The sequence below is a fragment of the Mixophyes fleayi genome, chromosome 1 (genome assembly GCF_038048845.1).
Source record: "Mixophyes fleayi isolate aMixFle1 chromosome 1, aMixFle1.hap1, whole genome shotgun sequence".
Taxonomy (NCBI): Eukaryota; Metazoa; Chordata; class Amphibia; order Anura; family Limnodynastidae; genus Mixophyes; species Mixophyes fleayi.
In genome coordinates this window covers 133,339,410-133,358,785 of record NC_134402.1, presented here as the reverse complement: position 1 = coordinate 133,358,785, position 19,376 = coordinate 133,339,410, and the positions used below count along the sequence as shown (strand labels likewise).

The 19,376-nt window shown below is 37.8% G+C and overlaps 1 protein-coding gene across 1 annotated transcript in view; it reads left to right on the top strand.

Annotated features, from left to right (window-relative positions):
- The window catches only part of ELOVL6 (ELOVL fatty acid elongase 6), a 70,981-nt gene extending 51,981 nt beyond the window's left edge, over window positions 1-19,000 (top strand). Inside the window, exons 2-4 of the mRNA XM_075200631.1 lie at window positions 5,174-5,305; window positions 13,381-13,532; window positions 16,747-19,000. Coding sequence (XP_075056732.1) covers window positions 5,174-5,305; window positions 13,381-13,532; window positions 16,747-17,171 — 709 coding nt within the window. The 3' untranslated portion in view covers window positions 17,172-19,000. The remainder of the gene's footprint in view (window positions 1-5,173; window positions 5,306-13,380; window positions 13,533-16,746) is intronic.
- The last annotated feature ends 376 nt before the right edge of the window (window positions 19,001-19,376 follow it).

Genomic DNA, 19,376 nt, shown 5'->3' with positions numbered 1-19,376 from the left:
ACAAAAGAGTTGTTTTAAAGCAATGGTGAGTCAAATGCCCATTTATCAATAAGCATTTTATTAATTTATCTGGAATTTAAGTCGCATGTAATCTGTTCCAAGATATATAATATAAGATGTTTCTTGTACAAAATGCAATCAGTAATCGATCTCTCCCAGCAACTGGAAAGTTAAACAACTTGCAATTCTCTCCTCAGCAACCATTTTAGGCAGTTTTACAATAGAATTAAACTTCTGATGCAATGTAGACAAACTCTTGTGACAAATGATTGCTCTTTATGTCCCTTGCACACTGTGTCAGCTTGCAGATAACTTTAAAAACAGCAGATTTGGCTGTAATAAACTCTTCTTGCAGACAGCAGCATAACCTCTCAATAGCAATATTACAGTCCCGGTCAGAGGTTTCAATAACACAGTTTGATGTCTCACATTTCACTTTAATGACTTGAACATAGCAAACCAAAATAAGCCATAAACGTATCTGTCTTTTGAGGCCTGCTGATATCTGTTAGACAGTGGCAAGTTGTTTTTTTTTTTCCTGTTTCTCCAAAGATGTTTCCTTATGGGCTGGCTTTTAAGTCTAGAACTTTAGCTAAAAAATCCCTCTGGGCAATAGTTCAGCATAGGCACTCAATGACTCCTTTATCCCAGGCAGCAGTCACATAGCACAACACACAGCCAGCAGCAACACAACCAACTAATGTCCACCAGTCTGTTTTCGGCTGCTCTTTTCCCCAAGAATCTCCTGGAGCCTTCTTGTTCATTCTGAAGCCAAAATGAACATTTTCACACGCCTTTTGCAACTTGTTACAGTGTCTAACTGTCTCTGCATGGTGAGCAGCCTGAGGCTGTAGTTGGAAGTTTGTCCACACCAAAATGGCCAAGACAGTTTCCATTGAACTTCCCAGAGGCACTCTTGGGAACTGTAGTTTTATGAATGAGTGCATTCAGTAATATATCTGGGATTTGCATGGTTTTACACCTGTTTCAAGGGTGAAGTGGAGAAGGTCAAACACTACATACTAGACCCTTTTCCCTGAACTGGTAAGCATTTAAGACAGTGATGGGCAACAGGGGGCTCTCTGAGCCTTCACCGGCACCCCCCAGCTCCTTCCTACTTTATTGTCATATTTGTTTAGAAAACTTGCTTGAAATGCCTGCTGAAATGTAATTACAGGTAGCTGTGTTTCTCTACTATTTAATGTATTATATTGTTTTAACATATTACTGAGATTAAGAGTAATGTGCTGCCCCTTTGAACGTTATAGGACCTCTGATGCACCCCCTGAAGTATAGTAGATTGTCAGTTACTGATGTAAGGTAAGGATATGGAGGCAAGCAGAAGTGTTAAAGCATAGGTGTCAATCTACTATATCCATGGTCACAAGTCTCAAAGTGGCTGTAAATGTGGTCTTCGCCCATTCACTACTGTTGCTACACCATTGTCTTTAGGAAAAGGCGGGGGTTCCCTAGTCATGCAATTAAATGTCAAAGCTTCTAAAGGAACTGGGAAGCCACAGAAATTACCTGGATCAGATGAGCAGAAGGACAGTTCTGGTTTTAAGAAAAGTCTTTTCTGTAAAAGTGGAATTTCTCTTGTTTTGTATCACTTATTCATATAACTTTGTTTGTCTTTAGACTTTTGACCCGCTGTGAGTTTTTAGCCATATGTGCTCTGCGTTGTCCGTCTTGATATCTCCAGTTGCACTTTTATTAATGAACCAAGCGTACAGCTGTTATCTTGACAAACAGCACTGTTGGCAACTCACTTAGCTCAGCATTATTGCCAAGTGCCTAATTGGCTGCATATGGTGGACTGCCAAGAAACTGACACTGCGCATATTTAGTAAAGAGGCTTAAACTTTACATCTTGACATGTGGGTCATGTTTACTTGCAACTGCACATATCCCTTCTGAGAATCCTCCTTGTCCATGTTATCCCTCCAAAATCTATATACAATACTAGTTTTTGTTTTAAATGACTGTCCGAGTCTGATCTCATTCTTATCCTACATCCCTACACTTTATTTATTTTTTCTTATCTTATGCTGATCATGTTTCCACTGCTTTGTCACAAGCAATATGATCACGAAATGAATCCTGTAAATTATAGTTTTAAGATTTTCTACTCTCTTCTATATACAATACTTATACAGGACAACAACCTTTACATGCGCCATCAAATAAAATATTCTATTATTTACAGAGTGGCAAACACACATGAAAATAAGCCTTCCCTATCTGCTTGACATTTTCTAATATTTTTAACAATTATATGTGTGGTTTTCAGAAAGAAGCAAAACACCTTTATTATGAGGTTGGTTACATATTCACATAAAGCAGAATGCTGGCCCATCATAGCCTAAGATTACCATTTGCTTATAATAATTATTTAGCACCTAAGTCTTTTGGTTTACTTGTTAGTTTTAGCATCCTGGAATGGTTCTTATTATTTGGTTTGCAGGTATGGACACTGTGTGCATTGTCTGCCCTCTCCAGCACCAGGGTAAGCAAAACTTGGTTACAGTGACTTATTGTGGTGTCTTTGTGTTGTGTCACAGGAAACCTCACTTGATACTTTATTCTATATCTTCCTTATGTGGCTGGTGTCTATGATTGCCTCATGTCATGTGACTGATACCACTAGTTACAAATAGGTAGAGAGACCTTCTCAAATATGGATTATGAAAAGTATTGATTTGATGAATCTTCCCTCTAGGAGGAAACATAATGCCCTTGGAGGAACCACAACTATTGTAGGCACAGCAACTGTGTTGTCCATAAAACATTGGTTATAGGCTGATCTTATCTTGGGATAAATAGTCCAGCTGCGGGTCAAGGCACTGACTTTTAGATTCAGAATTTATAAACCAATGTTATACTCGCACACAGGGACTTTACATATATAAAACAATTCATATCTTTGGGAGAAATTAGACCCACGTTAATATATTATTTTCAGAATATCTGATTAGGCCATAGTCATGATGATTTGTCTTGTTTTGTTTTCGTTTTGCTAAGCAGCATAAGCCTACATATGTTTCACTTTGTGCAGGTTTTGTTAAGGACCTAGATTTTTTTATATATGCAATGTTTCACACTATTACTTGGGTTCCTATGTAAAACTACTGTCTTTACTATATGCTTCTTGCTTATAACGAGCAAAACACTATTAGTAAAGATAAGTGAAATATAGTGCAAGTAGAGTAGAACAGGAGCTTCACAGAGATACGAACTGCCAGTTCAAGTACTCTTCCACCATTCTGCAGTTTGTTAATAGAGCTGGAATAATGATGGTCAGAGCAATATGTGTGGTGTGGTTGGGGTAGGACTGGGAACATTTAAAGCCATTCCACTGGCGAAACATGGGAAATTTCACAGTCAAATTTGGAGTAAGCTGAATATTTTGTTCTTCTATAATTTAAAATAATCACTGAGTCTCAGAGGGCTTAGCAGTGGTTTAAAATGTATTGTCTGCTTTTTTGTTTGTGAAAAACCCTCATGATCATGGGCTTGTGGTTTTTCCATGTAAAGGTGGGGTGGTCCAGTCATTCCTGTTTCTCCACTTTTATTTACTGGTGGATTCTGTATGAAGTATTATTAACTTGCATGTCTTCAAAGGTGCTTGTTCTTATTTTATGTCAAGGGTGTCCTGTTTATTTCACAAGTGTATCTATCTAGTGTATCCTCCATCAAAACACTTTTTTTGCACTGAGGTTTTTTCCCTTGCTGTTTGTTTTTTTTTCTTTTGGCAAAAAGCATATTATTGTACCACATTTAAGGCACAAAATAATGACAAGAAAATGCAATAAAAAGGTCCATAATATTTTTAGGCAAGTAAATATAAAAAAGCTTTGCAGAAACTTGGCAACATTTCTGTAAATGTCGCCCAGTTCTGACTGCTTTATTCCAGTCCTCCTTCAGTTTAGTTTGTTTGTTTGACAACTGACACGGTATACAAATAATACATTCTCAGAGACAAATATATCAAATACTTCTGAAGATATTTATAGAAACTGTCCTTGCTGGTAAGCTCTGTCCATTTTACATCATCAGCTTCTCAACTTTTATAGTTTTTACAGTAGATTTTTCTATTTTTCAACATATGGATATTGCTTTGTAGGCTGAAAACTGTCAGTATGTAAATAAAAATAAATTGATAAGTTTATCAAAGCTTACTGTACATTATAATTGACAGATCTCCATAGTTTTCAGGTGAAAAATAATTCTATATAGAACTCTGTCTCTGGGAAAGCTTTTCAAAACTTCCGTAAACTGAGTTCATAGTGACATTTAGGGGCATATTCAATTGTTGGCGGTTTCTGCCGTGGAAAAACTTACCGTTATTACGGTGATACTAGCCGGACTTCAGCTCGCAGCTACCTGAGCCGCGAGCTGTGATCCAGCGTGAAAAGTACCGTAATAATGGTATTTACGCACACTATTACCGTAATGGCGGTAATAGTGCGCGGGGCGCGTTACTTTTGGCTGTAGCACCAACAATTGAATATGCCCCTTAATAAAGACACTTTGTTTTTAGCAGCCTCTTTTAGGCAGATTTTCTGTTGGTTTCAAAATCACTAGATTCACTAAAAGACAAACCGCTAGACAACTTAAAGTGCCACATAACAAATCATCATCCCAATTTTTAACACGATAATGCAAACCATCAGATTTATTAAGCTTCAGTTTGGAAAACCAAAATTAATTTATAATTAAGTTTTGGAGATAAATTTAAGATTTCATTATATTATATTTTTGCCTTTTAATATAATGAAGCATTACATTTGTTCTCATTATAAATTTATTTTTTACCTTTAATAAATAATGATTCCCCCCATAATTCATAGTCTCTTGTTATGTTCTGAATGGCAAGGTAACTATAAGAGCATGTAGTCTGAGATACCTAGCCTATCAGAATAAGGTTGTACGACACACATTGCCAGTTGTTTGTCAATTGATCCTCAAATTTCCGTATAGTAAATGTGGCGGTTTGGTGCACTAAATCACTGGCAATGTGCAGCGGTTTTAAACCTACTAATAAAACCATTTTTAGCAAATCTAGCCCATAACCTGGAAACGAAGAGCAATGTGCAAGGATATTTATCTGATTACAGTAGTTTGTTTAGTTCTTGTAGCTATAGTAATACAGTATATTTATTTTCTCTTCCAGGAAGAAATCCTTTCTATTTTCAGCATTGTATGCTGCCTTTATATTTGGTGGTCGGCACCTAATGAAACAACGAGAAAAGTTTGAGCTAAGGAAGCCCCTTGTCCTGTGGTCTCTCAGCCTTGCCGTTTTCAGGTAGGACAGTGACATAAAATATATACGGTACTGCTCCAGTTTTCTGGTACTTGTGAATAATAACATTTCTGATTGTGAGAAGTCCAACTAATAATACGGACACTACATGGTCATATAGGACAAGCTATGAATCCATGGGAGGAACCTTTTGTTTGTTTATGGTACATTTTGCTAACCGGTGGTAATCGATTTCACGATTAACACAATTCCGACAGCAAGGACACCTATCAATAAAAACTGAATTGATGAAAAACCGATTTGAATATAAATACACTTACCTGGAAACCGGCGCTGCAGATCTCCGATGGGACCACCATGGTGACAGCAAGTTATTCCGAATGGACAGGTCTTCGGCAGTAGAGTTTGACATCATTGCGACTTCTATGAATGTTAATTTAAAGCGGCAATGTCGAGACCCCGTCGGTTAAGTGTTTAAACACTAAACCCAACATTGCCGCTTTAAATTAACATTCATAAAAGTTGCGATGATGTCAAACTCTACTGCCGAAGACCTGTCCATTCGGAATAACTTGCTGTCACCATGGTGGTCCCATCAGAGATCTGCTTCGCCGGGTCTCAGGTAAGTGTATATATTTTTTATTTGTAGGTGTCCTCGCTGTCGGATTTTTCAGAAGCATTAAACCGTACTCAACCCTTGCTAACACAACACCTTTTTACATATCATATGAGCTGTTGGTCTACCCATACATAAATAAAGAAACGGGTCCCTTTCAGAGCAGGACATGACTTGGTTTGAAGGTGTTTCACAATGGAATGTAAGTATATAACAAGTTGGTTTTACATGAGCTTGTGGTATGCATTGCACCTCTATATAAAACAATATTTTGTCAGGAGCCTCACATCTTCCTTGTGCTGCTGTGGTCAATGCTCCATCCTCTATCAAACTTTCAAGCTGTAGACAGGTCACTGTCTCCCACAAGATCAGATCATATATCATGAAAAACTTTGTGTTGCTGTGAACATTCTGATGATCTGATTGGCTTAGATTCCTGTCAACGTCAAAACTGGGGACAAACAGAGAAGAGTGAGAGAGCTGAGAGTGATAATAAAGAGATGTTCTAACCCTAGCTAAATGCCTCTTAAAAATAAACTGTTAGTGTGGACTGGTTTATACAATTAAATGAGGTTTTCTAAAATTTGGCAATACTTCATACTAGTCATTTATTCTGATAATTGTAATTTTGGATAGAGAAGTGAAAGATGAATTTCATGGAAATTAACCCTGCATCATCATGTGTCTTAGTTCATTCTGTGTCCCCTCTCTAAATTGTGGTACATTGGATCACCACTTTTTGTCGGTGTCGATCATTATTCGGACAGTGTAAATGTCGGCACTGTGATTGACGATATTCACAATGTCGCCAATCACACTGACGACATTGTCCACCTGTCTACACAATGCAAGTGTCAGCATTTAGCCTGCCTATTTCATGTAGGCAGATTAAGTGCCAACAATTGCAATGTCAGAATTATGTACTTTACCCTTTTGTGTCACCTTTTTCTGTCCACTTATATAAATGGCACCTAAGGTGTGTCCATGCTGGTTTGTGTTTAATGGTTTCTTCTCCACTGATAAAATTAGTAGTATTCACTTGTCATCCTGACCTGCATTCAGCATCAGGCTGAACTTGGCTTATAGGGGTCGGTGAAGTATAACTTAACAATACTTAGATAAGCCAGAATCATTATGGAACAAAGTATTGTGGCTGATGAGACATTACTGTAATTTTTTGGCCACATCTACAAGAGATAACTAAAAACAAGTGGCGCGTATGGAGAAAGCCTTGCCAACCGGTATGCATGGGAGTTGATCTACTATGCTTTGGGTTTGTGTGGCAACCAGTGGCCAGTGGCTCTAAGCTACAATGTATAAGAATTGTATATAAAAACTAATAATATCCGAAATCTCAGGAGTATAGCATATTACATAATTATCATATAGCCAGGGTCCTCCCTGCATAATAACTACAATACAACTGCATATGATTTGAAATCACAAATAGCAGAAATACAGCTAATTTAAACCAATATAGAATATATGGTGAATTCACACATTTTTTTTAATGAGATTTCTGTGAGAAATAACCACATACAATTGATTTTCATAATAAGAAGAGTTGCTAAGAGTTGTGAATAATCCAGTATAAATATAAATCTATTATATTAATATCCAATATTAGTGCATACTCATTAATTATCTGAGTAGTATGTGGCCCTATTTGTGGTATTATAACTTTATTCCCAAAAAACAAAACAATTGGTGATATGAATAAGTGATATTGTGAATGAAACACTAAGGGGCATATTCAATTGTTAGCGAGACGGGTGAAAATCCCGCGCTCGAAAAAAAACCAAAAACCTGCGCTCATTTTTTCCTGTTCGAGCGCTCGTTTTAAAAACAAAACAAAACGCTCAATTCAATTGTTATATTGCATCCACCCCCTCGCGCTCTATTATTGGTCCTAGCGAGTTTGAAATGAGGAGTGGTTAAGGCAGTCATTTTAGTATAAAAAAATGAATGCAAATTAATTCAATCAAGAATGGCCCCAGCACTGCACAAGAGAATGGGCCCCCACACTGCAATCAAGAAGGACCCCAGCACTGCACAAGAGAATGGGCCCCCACACTGCAATCAAGAAGGGCCCCCACACTGCAATCAAGAAGGGCCCCAGCACTGCAAGCAACAATGGCCCCCCCTGGACAGCAGATTAAAAGATTTTACAAGGAGGTAAATTTTTTGCCATTTACAAACATTTCTTGAACACTGGCCAAGCATGGACATTTGTAAGGTACAAATATTTGTGGCACAGTGGGCAAGCCGGACATTTCTTCGAAGGTACAAATAATTTTTGGGACTTTGCGTAAATGAGTGCGTGTAGGTAAAGCATCATAAAACTGATGATTTCGTCAATGGTGAGTATTTTGTTTTGGGTTTTTTTCAATAAAAATCTATGGTGTACATGAGGGTGTTTACTGTATTTCTTGGGGTTTTATTATTTTTAATAAAGATTTGTGGTTGGAATGAGGGTGTTGTGCTTTTATTTAACATTTTACTTTGTGGAACTACAGATCACAGCCAGCCATGGGTGTAAGAGCATGTTGGCACTTGTGGTTCTACAAGTGCAAACATGCCCTGGGTGCCATGGGTACGCTGGTGCTTGTAGTTAGACAAGTAGCAGCATGCCCACACTATTTAGGCCAACATGGCTGGCTGGGACATGTAGTTCCACAAATCAAAATTTGTTTTTTTGTTTTTTTTCATACAAAATCCCCATTTATTACCCTACTACTCACAGCCCAGGGGTAGTAGGAAGAGCCCTAGTGCTATCGGCACTGGGCTGGGTGTCCCTAGGGGGGTGGCCCGCTTACATTTTTCAGCGGACCACACTCCCTAGGGAATCCAGCCCAGCGCTGAACAGTCTGGGTGTTTAGTCATTATGGCCGTGGGACCCAAACTGCGTTTCCCCCCCCCCCACCGCTATAGTGCCTATCACCCCGGCTGGTTTGCCTAGTGCTGGTTCAATTAAAATAGGGGGAGCCAAATTTTTCAAAGATTTTAACTCGCACATCAATAGCCTGCCAGCACTAGGGCTCAGACTAAATAGAGTGGGGAGCAAACGATTTTGGTTTTAAAAAAAAAACATGCTACTTTTCACCGAGAGCTGACTGAGGTCAGGCACAACCACCCCTTCCCCCCCCCCCTCTAAAAAAATGATATAAAAAAGTTTAAATACGTGCACCACTAATGGTCTTTTCTAAAGGGGGAACTTTCCAAAAATTATTATTACACTTTTTTAAGTACTTCTCAGTTTTTAGGTTATTTTTATGAACTTTTACACCTATTTTTTCAGTTTACTGTATATTTTTCTTAACTTAATAAAAAAAAAATTTCTTTGAGCAGACCAAGGAGGTGCGAGATGAAACAGCAGATTTGCCTGTTTCACACTCAGCGTTAAAAAACAATTGAATAGCTTTTTCCGCTGAGGGTTCGCATCCAGCCTATACTTTAACATTGACAAACGGTTGGAGCGCGATAACACCGTTTTGGTAAAAATAAAAAAAAGATTAGAATTGCGGGAGAAGTTTCCGCGCTCGAAAATAAGGAAAAATAGCCAAAAAATTACTTAACGTGCTCGAACTTCGAAACTCGCTAACAATTGAATATGCCCCTAAGATGTACATAAATAATGAGAGCATTGGGTATTTATTAGAGGAACCTCTTTTCATGTTGATTTTATAACTTTAACACACCTTTTTTACAAATAGAATTGTTTTAATAATTCACTTGGGTCATAACATATCAATTACAACAATTTTAATATTGACTAATAAAGTTTGTTTTTAACCTTAATCAATTTAAGATGAGTTCATTGCAAATTCTTGTGTTCCAATACTAGCAATAAATAGTCTGCCTCCAAAATTGTCCCGCTTTCTCTCTTTTTTGTTTTGATTACTGTATTCGTTCTGGAGAGCACCCCCTAAAAATTTGCATTAAATTTAGGCTCTTTTGCCAGTAGAAAGTTAAACAAAAATCTTAGTAGATAATTCTGGTGTGGATAGTATTTTTCTATATGTATATGGCAGAGGAAATATTGTCTGGGTGGAAAGAATAATAGATTCCTAGAAGCCAATGTACCATACACAATGAGGAAATAGAAGCTGAAGAGAGGTTGAAAATGATCCAAATCATACCTCAGAATCAACCATGAAGTACTTATAAGAACAAAAGTTTAAGGTTATGAAACGGCATTCCCAGTCCCCACAATTTAATATTTTTTTAAATCTGTTGGGGCATCTCAAACTTGTAGTGCATGCAAGAAGGCGAGAATATTTCTGAGCTAGATAAGGTCTGCAGGGAAGAAAAGGAAATGGTTTGTAAAGCAAAAGTAGAAAAACTTTGATGGCTACAAGAAATGTTTCTACCAAAGGAGAGATGAATAACTACAAACAGGGTGCCCAAGCCTTTGCACATACCACAATACCATTCTATTAACTGGATTTGTTTTTTTGTTTCGTTTTTTTCAATCTGTTACATTTTGTAGTAGTTGTGCTGAAATGTGTTTTGTTTAAATTTATACACTTGGGCAAATGTTTGGTCAGATTCTATGTTTCACTGAATATCTATAACTGTACATGTTGTGAACATAAAGAAATTAGAGTTATTTATAAGGGTTAACCCATAACACAATGGTGGGGAATAAGGCCTAAATAATAACTACAGTGTAAATATGATATATCAAATGAATCCATTGATAAGTTGAGCTACTAAAGTGTAAAATGTGAAGCCAGAGAGTCTGTGTGTGTGTGTGTGTGTAGCAGCTTCAAAGGCCCCTGCAGTGAGATATATCCTTGCCTGGGATGAAGTTTTAACACCTGAATAGACTGTTAGGAACCGCTCAGCGTGGTTTCTGGCTCAAAGAGACCATTGGCCTCATTTATAGTCAGAAGCAAAGTCCGTTTTAGGCGCATCCACCACAAAACCCCTATCACGCATGTGCAGCAGGCACCATATCCACCTGCATCTCAGACGCAATTTACACTTGCGACAGCTTGCGGGTTAATACGAGGGAATGGGCAGAACACATAATTGTGAAGGCATGACCCAGTAAGGCGCAGACACAACACATGTCAAAAAAGGGCTAAAACTGTGCGGCAGGGATTAGGTGGCGCAAGTAGTTAGCTAGCTGCAGTTCGGTAGGCTATTACGAGTGGGATGCAACTGGGGTTGCATCCCACTCGTAATACCCTACCAAGCTGCGGCACACTCCCACTCCTGCATGTCTTAGACGCACATTGCGTCCGACTCTAAATGAGTCCCCATGTGCTGACTTGGCTATAGTATATAGACAAGAATAATTCAGTTTTAAAATATGTCACTTAAAATCAATAAAAGTAGTGATCAATCACAAATTCCTCAATAGCATGATGAAGGGCAGCTCATATGTCAAATTAAGAATTCTGCCACACAGAGAAGTTGAGGAAATGAGTATAAGGTCTACTAATACACTGTATCTATTCCTGTTTGGTATAAAAATGGACAAATTCATAGGGGATTTATTAATAATAAAATTGGGTTTGGGTGAAGCTTCACAGAAAAGTTAGGTCACGTAGTAAATTGGGTAGTAAATCAGACAACATGCAAATGGTGATTGAAAAAAGTGTCCCAGACCGCAACCCCCGGGAGGTGGGGATAGGTTTGGAAGTGTCTTTTAAAAGCTGAGACCAGTTACCACAAATTGTCAGTCGTTTGGGAAAATCAATCGATATTGATTAGCTGTCCATCTTCCTTGCCAATTCCCCATGGCACAGATTATACAATTTATGTAAGTTAAACTCTGAATGTAACCCCTTTTATTTTAAACTGCTTTGCTTGTGTATGTTTTGTCAATTGTTTATTTTTTATATATATATATATATATATATATATATATATATATATTTAAATGCCCTGTACCTTTGTAAATTAAATCTATAAATTTAGTAAGTTGCGTCTTTTATACGCTTACGAATCCATTAGCCTGTTAAGAAGAATATAGCTCGACCAAGTTAACCCTTTGCATGGTGGTGTGTGATTTGTTGATACATTTGACTAACAAGCCTAGTGTGTACTTGCATTTACATCTGTGTGACAGTCTGGAGGTGTGAAGAGTTAACTCTTTGTTTACTGATGTAGGCCTTGCTAGCCTGTGGGTAGCCAGAAGCCTTGTGTGTCAGTGTGGGACAGTATATTGGGGTCCTATTGCCCGTATTCAATAGGTGGTGGCAAACTTGAAGTGTGGGGGAGGGTTAGAGCACGGTGTGGGGGTGCTTCAGCAGGTCTATAACCTGTGTGATAGGTAGAGACTGCGGGCTGGAAACGTGTGTAACCTCAGACAGAAAACACCCCAAAGTCACGGAAGCTGGGAGCGTATTCGTGACAGTACATAACCAATAGGTTTTACAAGATGCTCCTTAAAATGAGATTGTATTTACATCCGTAAATGGCTACACTATTCACATTCCTATTATGTTATGTCAATGTTTTTGTATTCTAATTGCAACCAATAAATTGATATTTTACACACTATTGCTATTATCATGTCTCTGCGCAGAAAGGTCTTTTAACATTTTACATTGTTTTAAGTTCCCCTCTGTGTAGGATTTTTAGCAAATATGTTAGGATTCCCTACACAGATTGCAGTGGCTGTGAGCACTGAAGCCAATTTGAAGTGTATAGAACAGAGTTTTGCAACCTCCTTTGGGCATCCAGGTCTTGTGGGTTTAAAAATCCTAGCATATCATTACCGCAAAAATTACTTGTAATCCCATCACATCTGGAGAGCCAAGGAATACCTACTTCTAGTACATGATCAGTGAACCTGGATCCATTATAAACTAATTCCACACAAAGCAGAAAATACAGTTCATGTGTGGAAATTACAGTATGCAAAAATGTTACTGACCTGTGTTATTGTGAGCCACTCGATCTGGCTGTTCTCCATGCATTTATTGGTAGTGTGTCTGTATGAGGTAAGGCTTCCTTGGCTGGAGCTAGGTGAGAATCCCTAGATTATGGCAAGCATTGATTCGGGGGATTATTGGAACACAGGTAAGTATTTTTTTTGCATTAATGTTTTGCCACTTAAAACTGAATTTTACGTTTTGTGTGGTGTTATCCTTTAAGCCACAGAAACGGATGGGGCCATAGAGATGGTTATACACAACGAGGGGTCATTCTGTGCCATAAGCACCTATTAATGAAAAACACCTATTGATGAAAACAGCCTGTAATGTGTTCATTGTGCCTGTTACAGCTGCTTTCTGGATAGTCAAACCCCACAAAATTATATGTGATTGAGCAGAAGGAAAGGTATTTAAACAGAAGATACTGCATTGTTAAATATTAAATTTGCAATTTTTTCAAAGGTATGTAATCCCAATGTATACAGTATATTTGTGAGTGCTATAAGATACTTTTACATATTAACTGGAGGATACAAAAGTCATGTGCAAAAAAGAAACACTAAATACATGTTTAAACCATAGTAAGAACATCATTTTTTTCCGCCCTCCAGTATATTTGGTGCTGTCCGGACTGGTGCTTACATGCTGTACATTTTGATGACCAAAGGACTAAAGCAGTCAGTTTGTGACCAGAGTTTCTATTACGGACCAGTCAGCAAATTCTGGGCCTACGCATTTGTGCTAAGCAAAGCACCAGAGTTGGGTAAGTAACTTTCACCCTCTTCTACTTCCAATGAAATAAAAAGAATCAGCACTTGCTCAAGAGTGCTTTGAATTGCTGAAAACAAGTTTTTGATTTAATTTCTCTTGGCTAGTTCCCCAGGCACAACTCTGTGGAATATTTTTAGCTCTCCTTTGCTTTGAATTGCTTACATGCAAGCTGCTGTCTGAGAAAAATAAGATGCTTTGCAAAACCATGTACATTACAAACGATAATTGCTTGGCAGGTACCATCAATAACGTGTGATCAGAAGGCTGAGGAACAACTGCATAGTACCATTTCCTCACATCATGCCTTAAATTATATCTGAGAATAAAGGATAGAAACTGTGGATAGTACTTATGGATAACATTTTGAGCAATATTATGACTGACAGAACAGCAAGACTTGTACTATTCTTGTGTATGTCAATGCCACCACTGAGCAGAGGGCATCATAACTAGGTCATGGTGTTTTAACCATATAATGAGTGAGTCAGTAGTATGTGTTATATACAAGAAATACACTGAAGTGCTTTACTAATGAAATGCTAATGAGCGGCTCTGTCCATAATGCACTGTATATGCTCTCTTAAAGACCTTCACTAGCTCAGTGGCATCTGACATTCTGCTCCTGCTCCTTTCACAAAATCCATATTAAATGATGTCCAGCCTTCTAATTGTCAGTAATTGTAAATATGTTCCAGTAACCATGATCTATTTGTAGCTAAGTCAGCATTCTTGCTCATATAGACGATTTATGAAGTCATGCAATGGTTTTGCCTAATGTATATTTGATAGATTTCTTTGGGAGGGGGTTACAGGCTTGCCTTTAATAAATAAATAAAACAAAGTGAACATTGTAAAAAAATAGTTTTATGCCTGTTGGATTCTATAATGTACAAGAAATGGTCATATCTGTAACCAAGAACATTTAGAGGTTGCATTATTTCTGTCATAATGCTGACAAGTCATAGTCTGTTCTTTAATAAGCTGTAATCTCTGCTTAAACCTGTAATGACTTGCATGTACACATGACCAGTTTACACAGAACAGTGTCACAGTGGAAGACAACAATGCAGTACATAGTACATCAATACCACTTGACTATCTGCCTGCAACACACATTCATTTATCTTAAAATATGGAAGGTGTGAAGGCAAATCTAGAGAAAAAACGGGTGGATGTTCATTCAACTTTCTTTAATAACATATTGTTGTTGTATATTTTACACACTGAAATACTTCTCTGCAAATGTACAAGAAAAATGCTCAAACCATATAATAAGTGTATTAAAATGATCACTTTAGTGTAAAAAAAAAAACCACTAAGGAGAAACCGCATGCTACAGGCAGTCAAAATATAATAGGATACTATAATAATATAAGTATGCTACTGTAATTATTCAAAGAATAATAATATAGCCAGTTAATAAACTTCCACTTAGTGCTATCTTTTTTTCCTGGTGTAAAATTAAAGACTATGAAAATAGTTTAAACCTGCCTGTGTACTAGAGAATTCATCCAGCATGTATCAATTGTAGGTGAGAATATCAGACCTCTCACAGCACCCTCCCTTCCCTATTTAGGACAAAAAACTTGTCTGCCATATCGGCTGTTATTGTCGTTATTGTCTGCAAACCACTAAACCCGTAGGGCTGCAGCGTAGCCGACAGGTTACATGTTTATTTCATACCTGCCTGTTCTTCAAGAATGTCTGGGAGACCCCTGAATTTCAGGTAGTTGAAAAATAATTGTTTTAAAATCATTACATTGGAGGGGGACATTATGAATTAGTAAAAAACAATGCGTGGACATCTTTAAAATGTTAGAATGGACCACAGAAACACAAGATTCTAATGATTCAGAAAGACCAGTGAAGTACAGTGTACAATCTGAGCTTATCCTTCCTCACTTGCCACAATCCACCAGCACATTCCTTAATAACAACCATGTCATTGTCAGCAGCTACTTATATGGCACCATTATCCATATCATACAGCCAAAATTACAAATATTTATGCAGCTAAATTGACCATCATGTTACACAGCCCAAATGTCCAATATAATGTTTGCAGTGTTCAGGACCATAGCGCCAGTGTAAAGTATAATCCTCAATATGTAGAACAAATGTCCCATGCTACACAGGAGTAGCAGTCCATAACGGCAGTCCTTTGCCACTGATTTCCTTCCCACCTCCATGTGTGTGCTGATGTGCACAGATTATTTGGTGCGTCTCAGGACAACTGCCCTATCCTAGCAGGAGTGGATAACAGCATTTGTGGTGGTAGTAGTGGCATGACAGGGACTTATTCTGAGCGGGGCCTGCTTTTGAGAGAGTCCTGTCTCACTAATAGACACCACGCTAGTGCACCAAGGTGAAGGGGGAGAACGTAGGCACTAGTGGGTGACAGAGGTATAATCAGTTGATGGAGATTATTGCCCTGAACTGATCATATAGCAGAGTCAGGTGTAACATCACAATATTATTATAAACTATTTATGGTAAATTGCAATCTGTGATATAATAAAGCATTGATCCTAAGTGGGAGGTTCAATTGCTGGCGATGTGCTGCATGGACATCACCGCGATGTCCGGCTGGACACATTGCCAGCCACTACAGAAGGAATTTCTGCTCATTTTTCTGCACGTTTCTATGGGGAGCGAGGAGAAATGAGCGGAGATTCCTGTTATAACATTGGCGTGATGTGTCTCCGTGGACGCTCCAGAGACACATCACGCTGAATTGAAAATCCCCCTAATTATCAACAAAATACATGTATACTTTGTTATTATAATTATTATACTTTCCAAAAGATGTGCACATTAAAAAAAAATCTCAATTACATTTTAGGTCCTCAAAGGTAAACTAATTTTCATTTTTGCACTAATAATAAAACCTGTGCTAATTGTACACGATATATGGAATATGTTAGCAATGTTGCACAAAACAGAGGCTTTCCCACTTTCTAGTGGCACATTGGTGAAAGTCCTGTTGCTTGATCCTTACTGCGAGAGACTGGTCTGTGTTAATCAATGTCATACATTTAGTCACACCTATCCTCCGCCCCGATTATTCGTACAGTACATGAGGAAACCACAAATGTTTCAGACACATTATGAGATGGACAGTGACTGCTCCTTTAGTTGAGCTTGTTTAAGAACAATGATAAATCCTATATGCTAACTCACTATTTCTTGTATTTCTGTGTTTCCAGGAGATACAATTTTCATTATCCTTAGAAAACAGAAGCTCATCTTCCTGCACTGGTATCATCATATAACAGTATTGCTCTATTCGTGGTACTCCTATAAAGACATGGTGGCTGGTGGAGGTTGGTTTATGACCATGAACTACGGAGTGCACGCAGTTATGTATTCTTACTATGCCTTGCGTGCAGCTGGCTTTAGGGTGTCCCGAAAGTTTGCCATGCTGATCACATTATCCCAGATCACTCAAATGCTCATTGGCTGCGTGGTGAATTACCTGGTCTTCTCATGGATGCAGCAGGGACAGTGTCCATCCCACGTACAAAACATTGTGTGGTCCTCCATAATGTACCTCAGCTACTTTGTGCTCTTCTGTCATTTCTTCTTTGAAGCCTATCTCACCAAAACCAGGAAAGCTGCCAAGGCTGACTAATGGTGGAACCTAATGCCAAGTCATAGCTCAGGGTCATCAAATTTTAAAAGAAAAACACAAACAAAACAGAATTGGGAGTAAGCAAATATTTTAAAGGCACAAAGAAAACCATATCTCAAGCACTTAGATCCTAGAGACAAAAAAGTGAAGTTGTTATAATATATTTAATTATTGTCTTAAAAATGATGCTGATTAATGCATTCGGCACTACAGATATGTCAAGGAAACAGACGTGGATAAAAACTGGTCTGTACCGTTCAGCCCAAATTACGTGTCATGTGGGAGATTGACTATTGCTATGTTTTCCAATACAAACTCTGATAACTTGTTTTGGGCAATAGGTAAAAACCAACCTAAAGTGTTGTTTATTTCAAGGATACATGAGGGTGAACAAGACATTGTGTAAACTAGAATGCAAACTAATTCTTTTTGTTAAGGATTAAATATATCAGTTGTTATAAGGTGAAGGATTAAAAGAAAAAAATATATATGTAAAAAATGAAATTTGACATTTAGGATGCTTGCCCCAATATTGTGTATCGTGTGCAGGTGCGGTTCCTATTAATATGCAAATTAAACCACTTGTTCAAGATTGTTACAACAGTATTAATACTAGACTTGTTCTACATATCTGCTAGATCTTGCGTCTAGTGTGATTGACAGCGGACTTGTACAGCTGCTTCGATTTAACAGCTGACATGGACAATACACGTATCAAAGCCTCATTAGTCTCTGTGGAACTAACTGTGGACTAAACAAAATGCCTGCCAGAAGGGACGGAGAGAAAATATACTTAAAAAGGCTGCTTGAATGTTTCATTCCAAGTGACATGATAAAAGCCTAGTTTATACACATATATAATACCTAGAAGTTCATGTTTTCTATTTTTGTGAACTTATCAGATACTACTGCAGGGCTGTGTGCGTGAGTTCGGTAACACTGTGCTTTTGTATTTGCTTATGAAGCAGTACAGAGATGATTAAAGGGCCCTCTTCTGGTACACATAAGAAATACAACACTACACATCTTTGCTAGAACTGAATTTTTATTATTAAACTCCAGAGGGGAATAACAATTCCTGCAACAGTCTCAAGCCGTAATCCAAGGGGCTCGTCTTACCTTCAGTCTCCTGTATTTTTTCTATGTCCACGTGCATTGCAAGCAGGTAACAATGCAAGTGGTACTATAACCAGGTTTGAAATTGAGAGCTCACGTTGTTGCAAGCCATATTCTTCAGAAGATCATAAAGTGTTTTGTCTGTTCTAACCAAGTCCAGAGAAGCCAAATACGTGTACAATTTCCTAGTATTTCAAGGAAGCACTTAATGTAACTTGATGTTAAATGTTTTAATGTAGTCTTCTTAATTGTATTAGTTAGATAGTTTAATATATTAGCAAATTAGAGGAGAAGGGTTAGAGGCTGCTGTCATGCATCAGAGTACAGTAAGACATACTGTAATTGCAAGCCTGTAGGAAACATGCAGTCATCATTGTACAACCCTGTGGTATATAGCACATTTCCTAGCTTCTTCAAAAATGTCTTTAATTTCTGGAAGAAGTACAAAACAAGGGATTTTTAAAACACAAAAAAAAACACATTTTTTTTTTAGCTTTAATGGTGCTGCCATCCATGCTGCTTTTTTTTCCTTTTTTTAAATTAGTTTCCTGGTAGAAATGGCAGAGGCCACTTAAGGTCTCGATTATGGGAAATAAATTAAAAAACACATGTAATGTTATAATGCATTTTGTCTGAATGGTTATTCTGAATGAAATGAGAAGAACTTGCAGTTCACTATTGTAACAAACAATAAAGTTTACATTTATGTTAAAGTTTTGGAAGTGTTTTCCTAATGACTTTTAAATCATATTGGTAAAAGGGTATATATTTGCCCTCATTTTTAATAGACCACTAAACCCCCGAATTGAATTATGTGAAACAAGGTAAAATACCCTGTTCAGTTTTGCTTTGACTTTCCAGTGCAGCTCTGTTAAAAGTAAACTTGGAATGAACAATTGCTCCTCCGTCCATTACAAATCATTGAACGCTCATCCCGCAACTCTAAGTTGTTGTGCTAAGGAGATCTGATACAGAACATACGTTATATATTGCAGAGTATTGCATTGCGGTTATGTTTGCAGTGACATATTGTCCCTGCCACCATGTCTGAATCCACTAATATGCCAGCTTACTTATACAAGCTCTGGC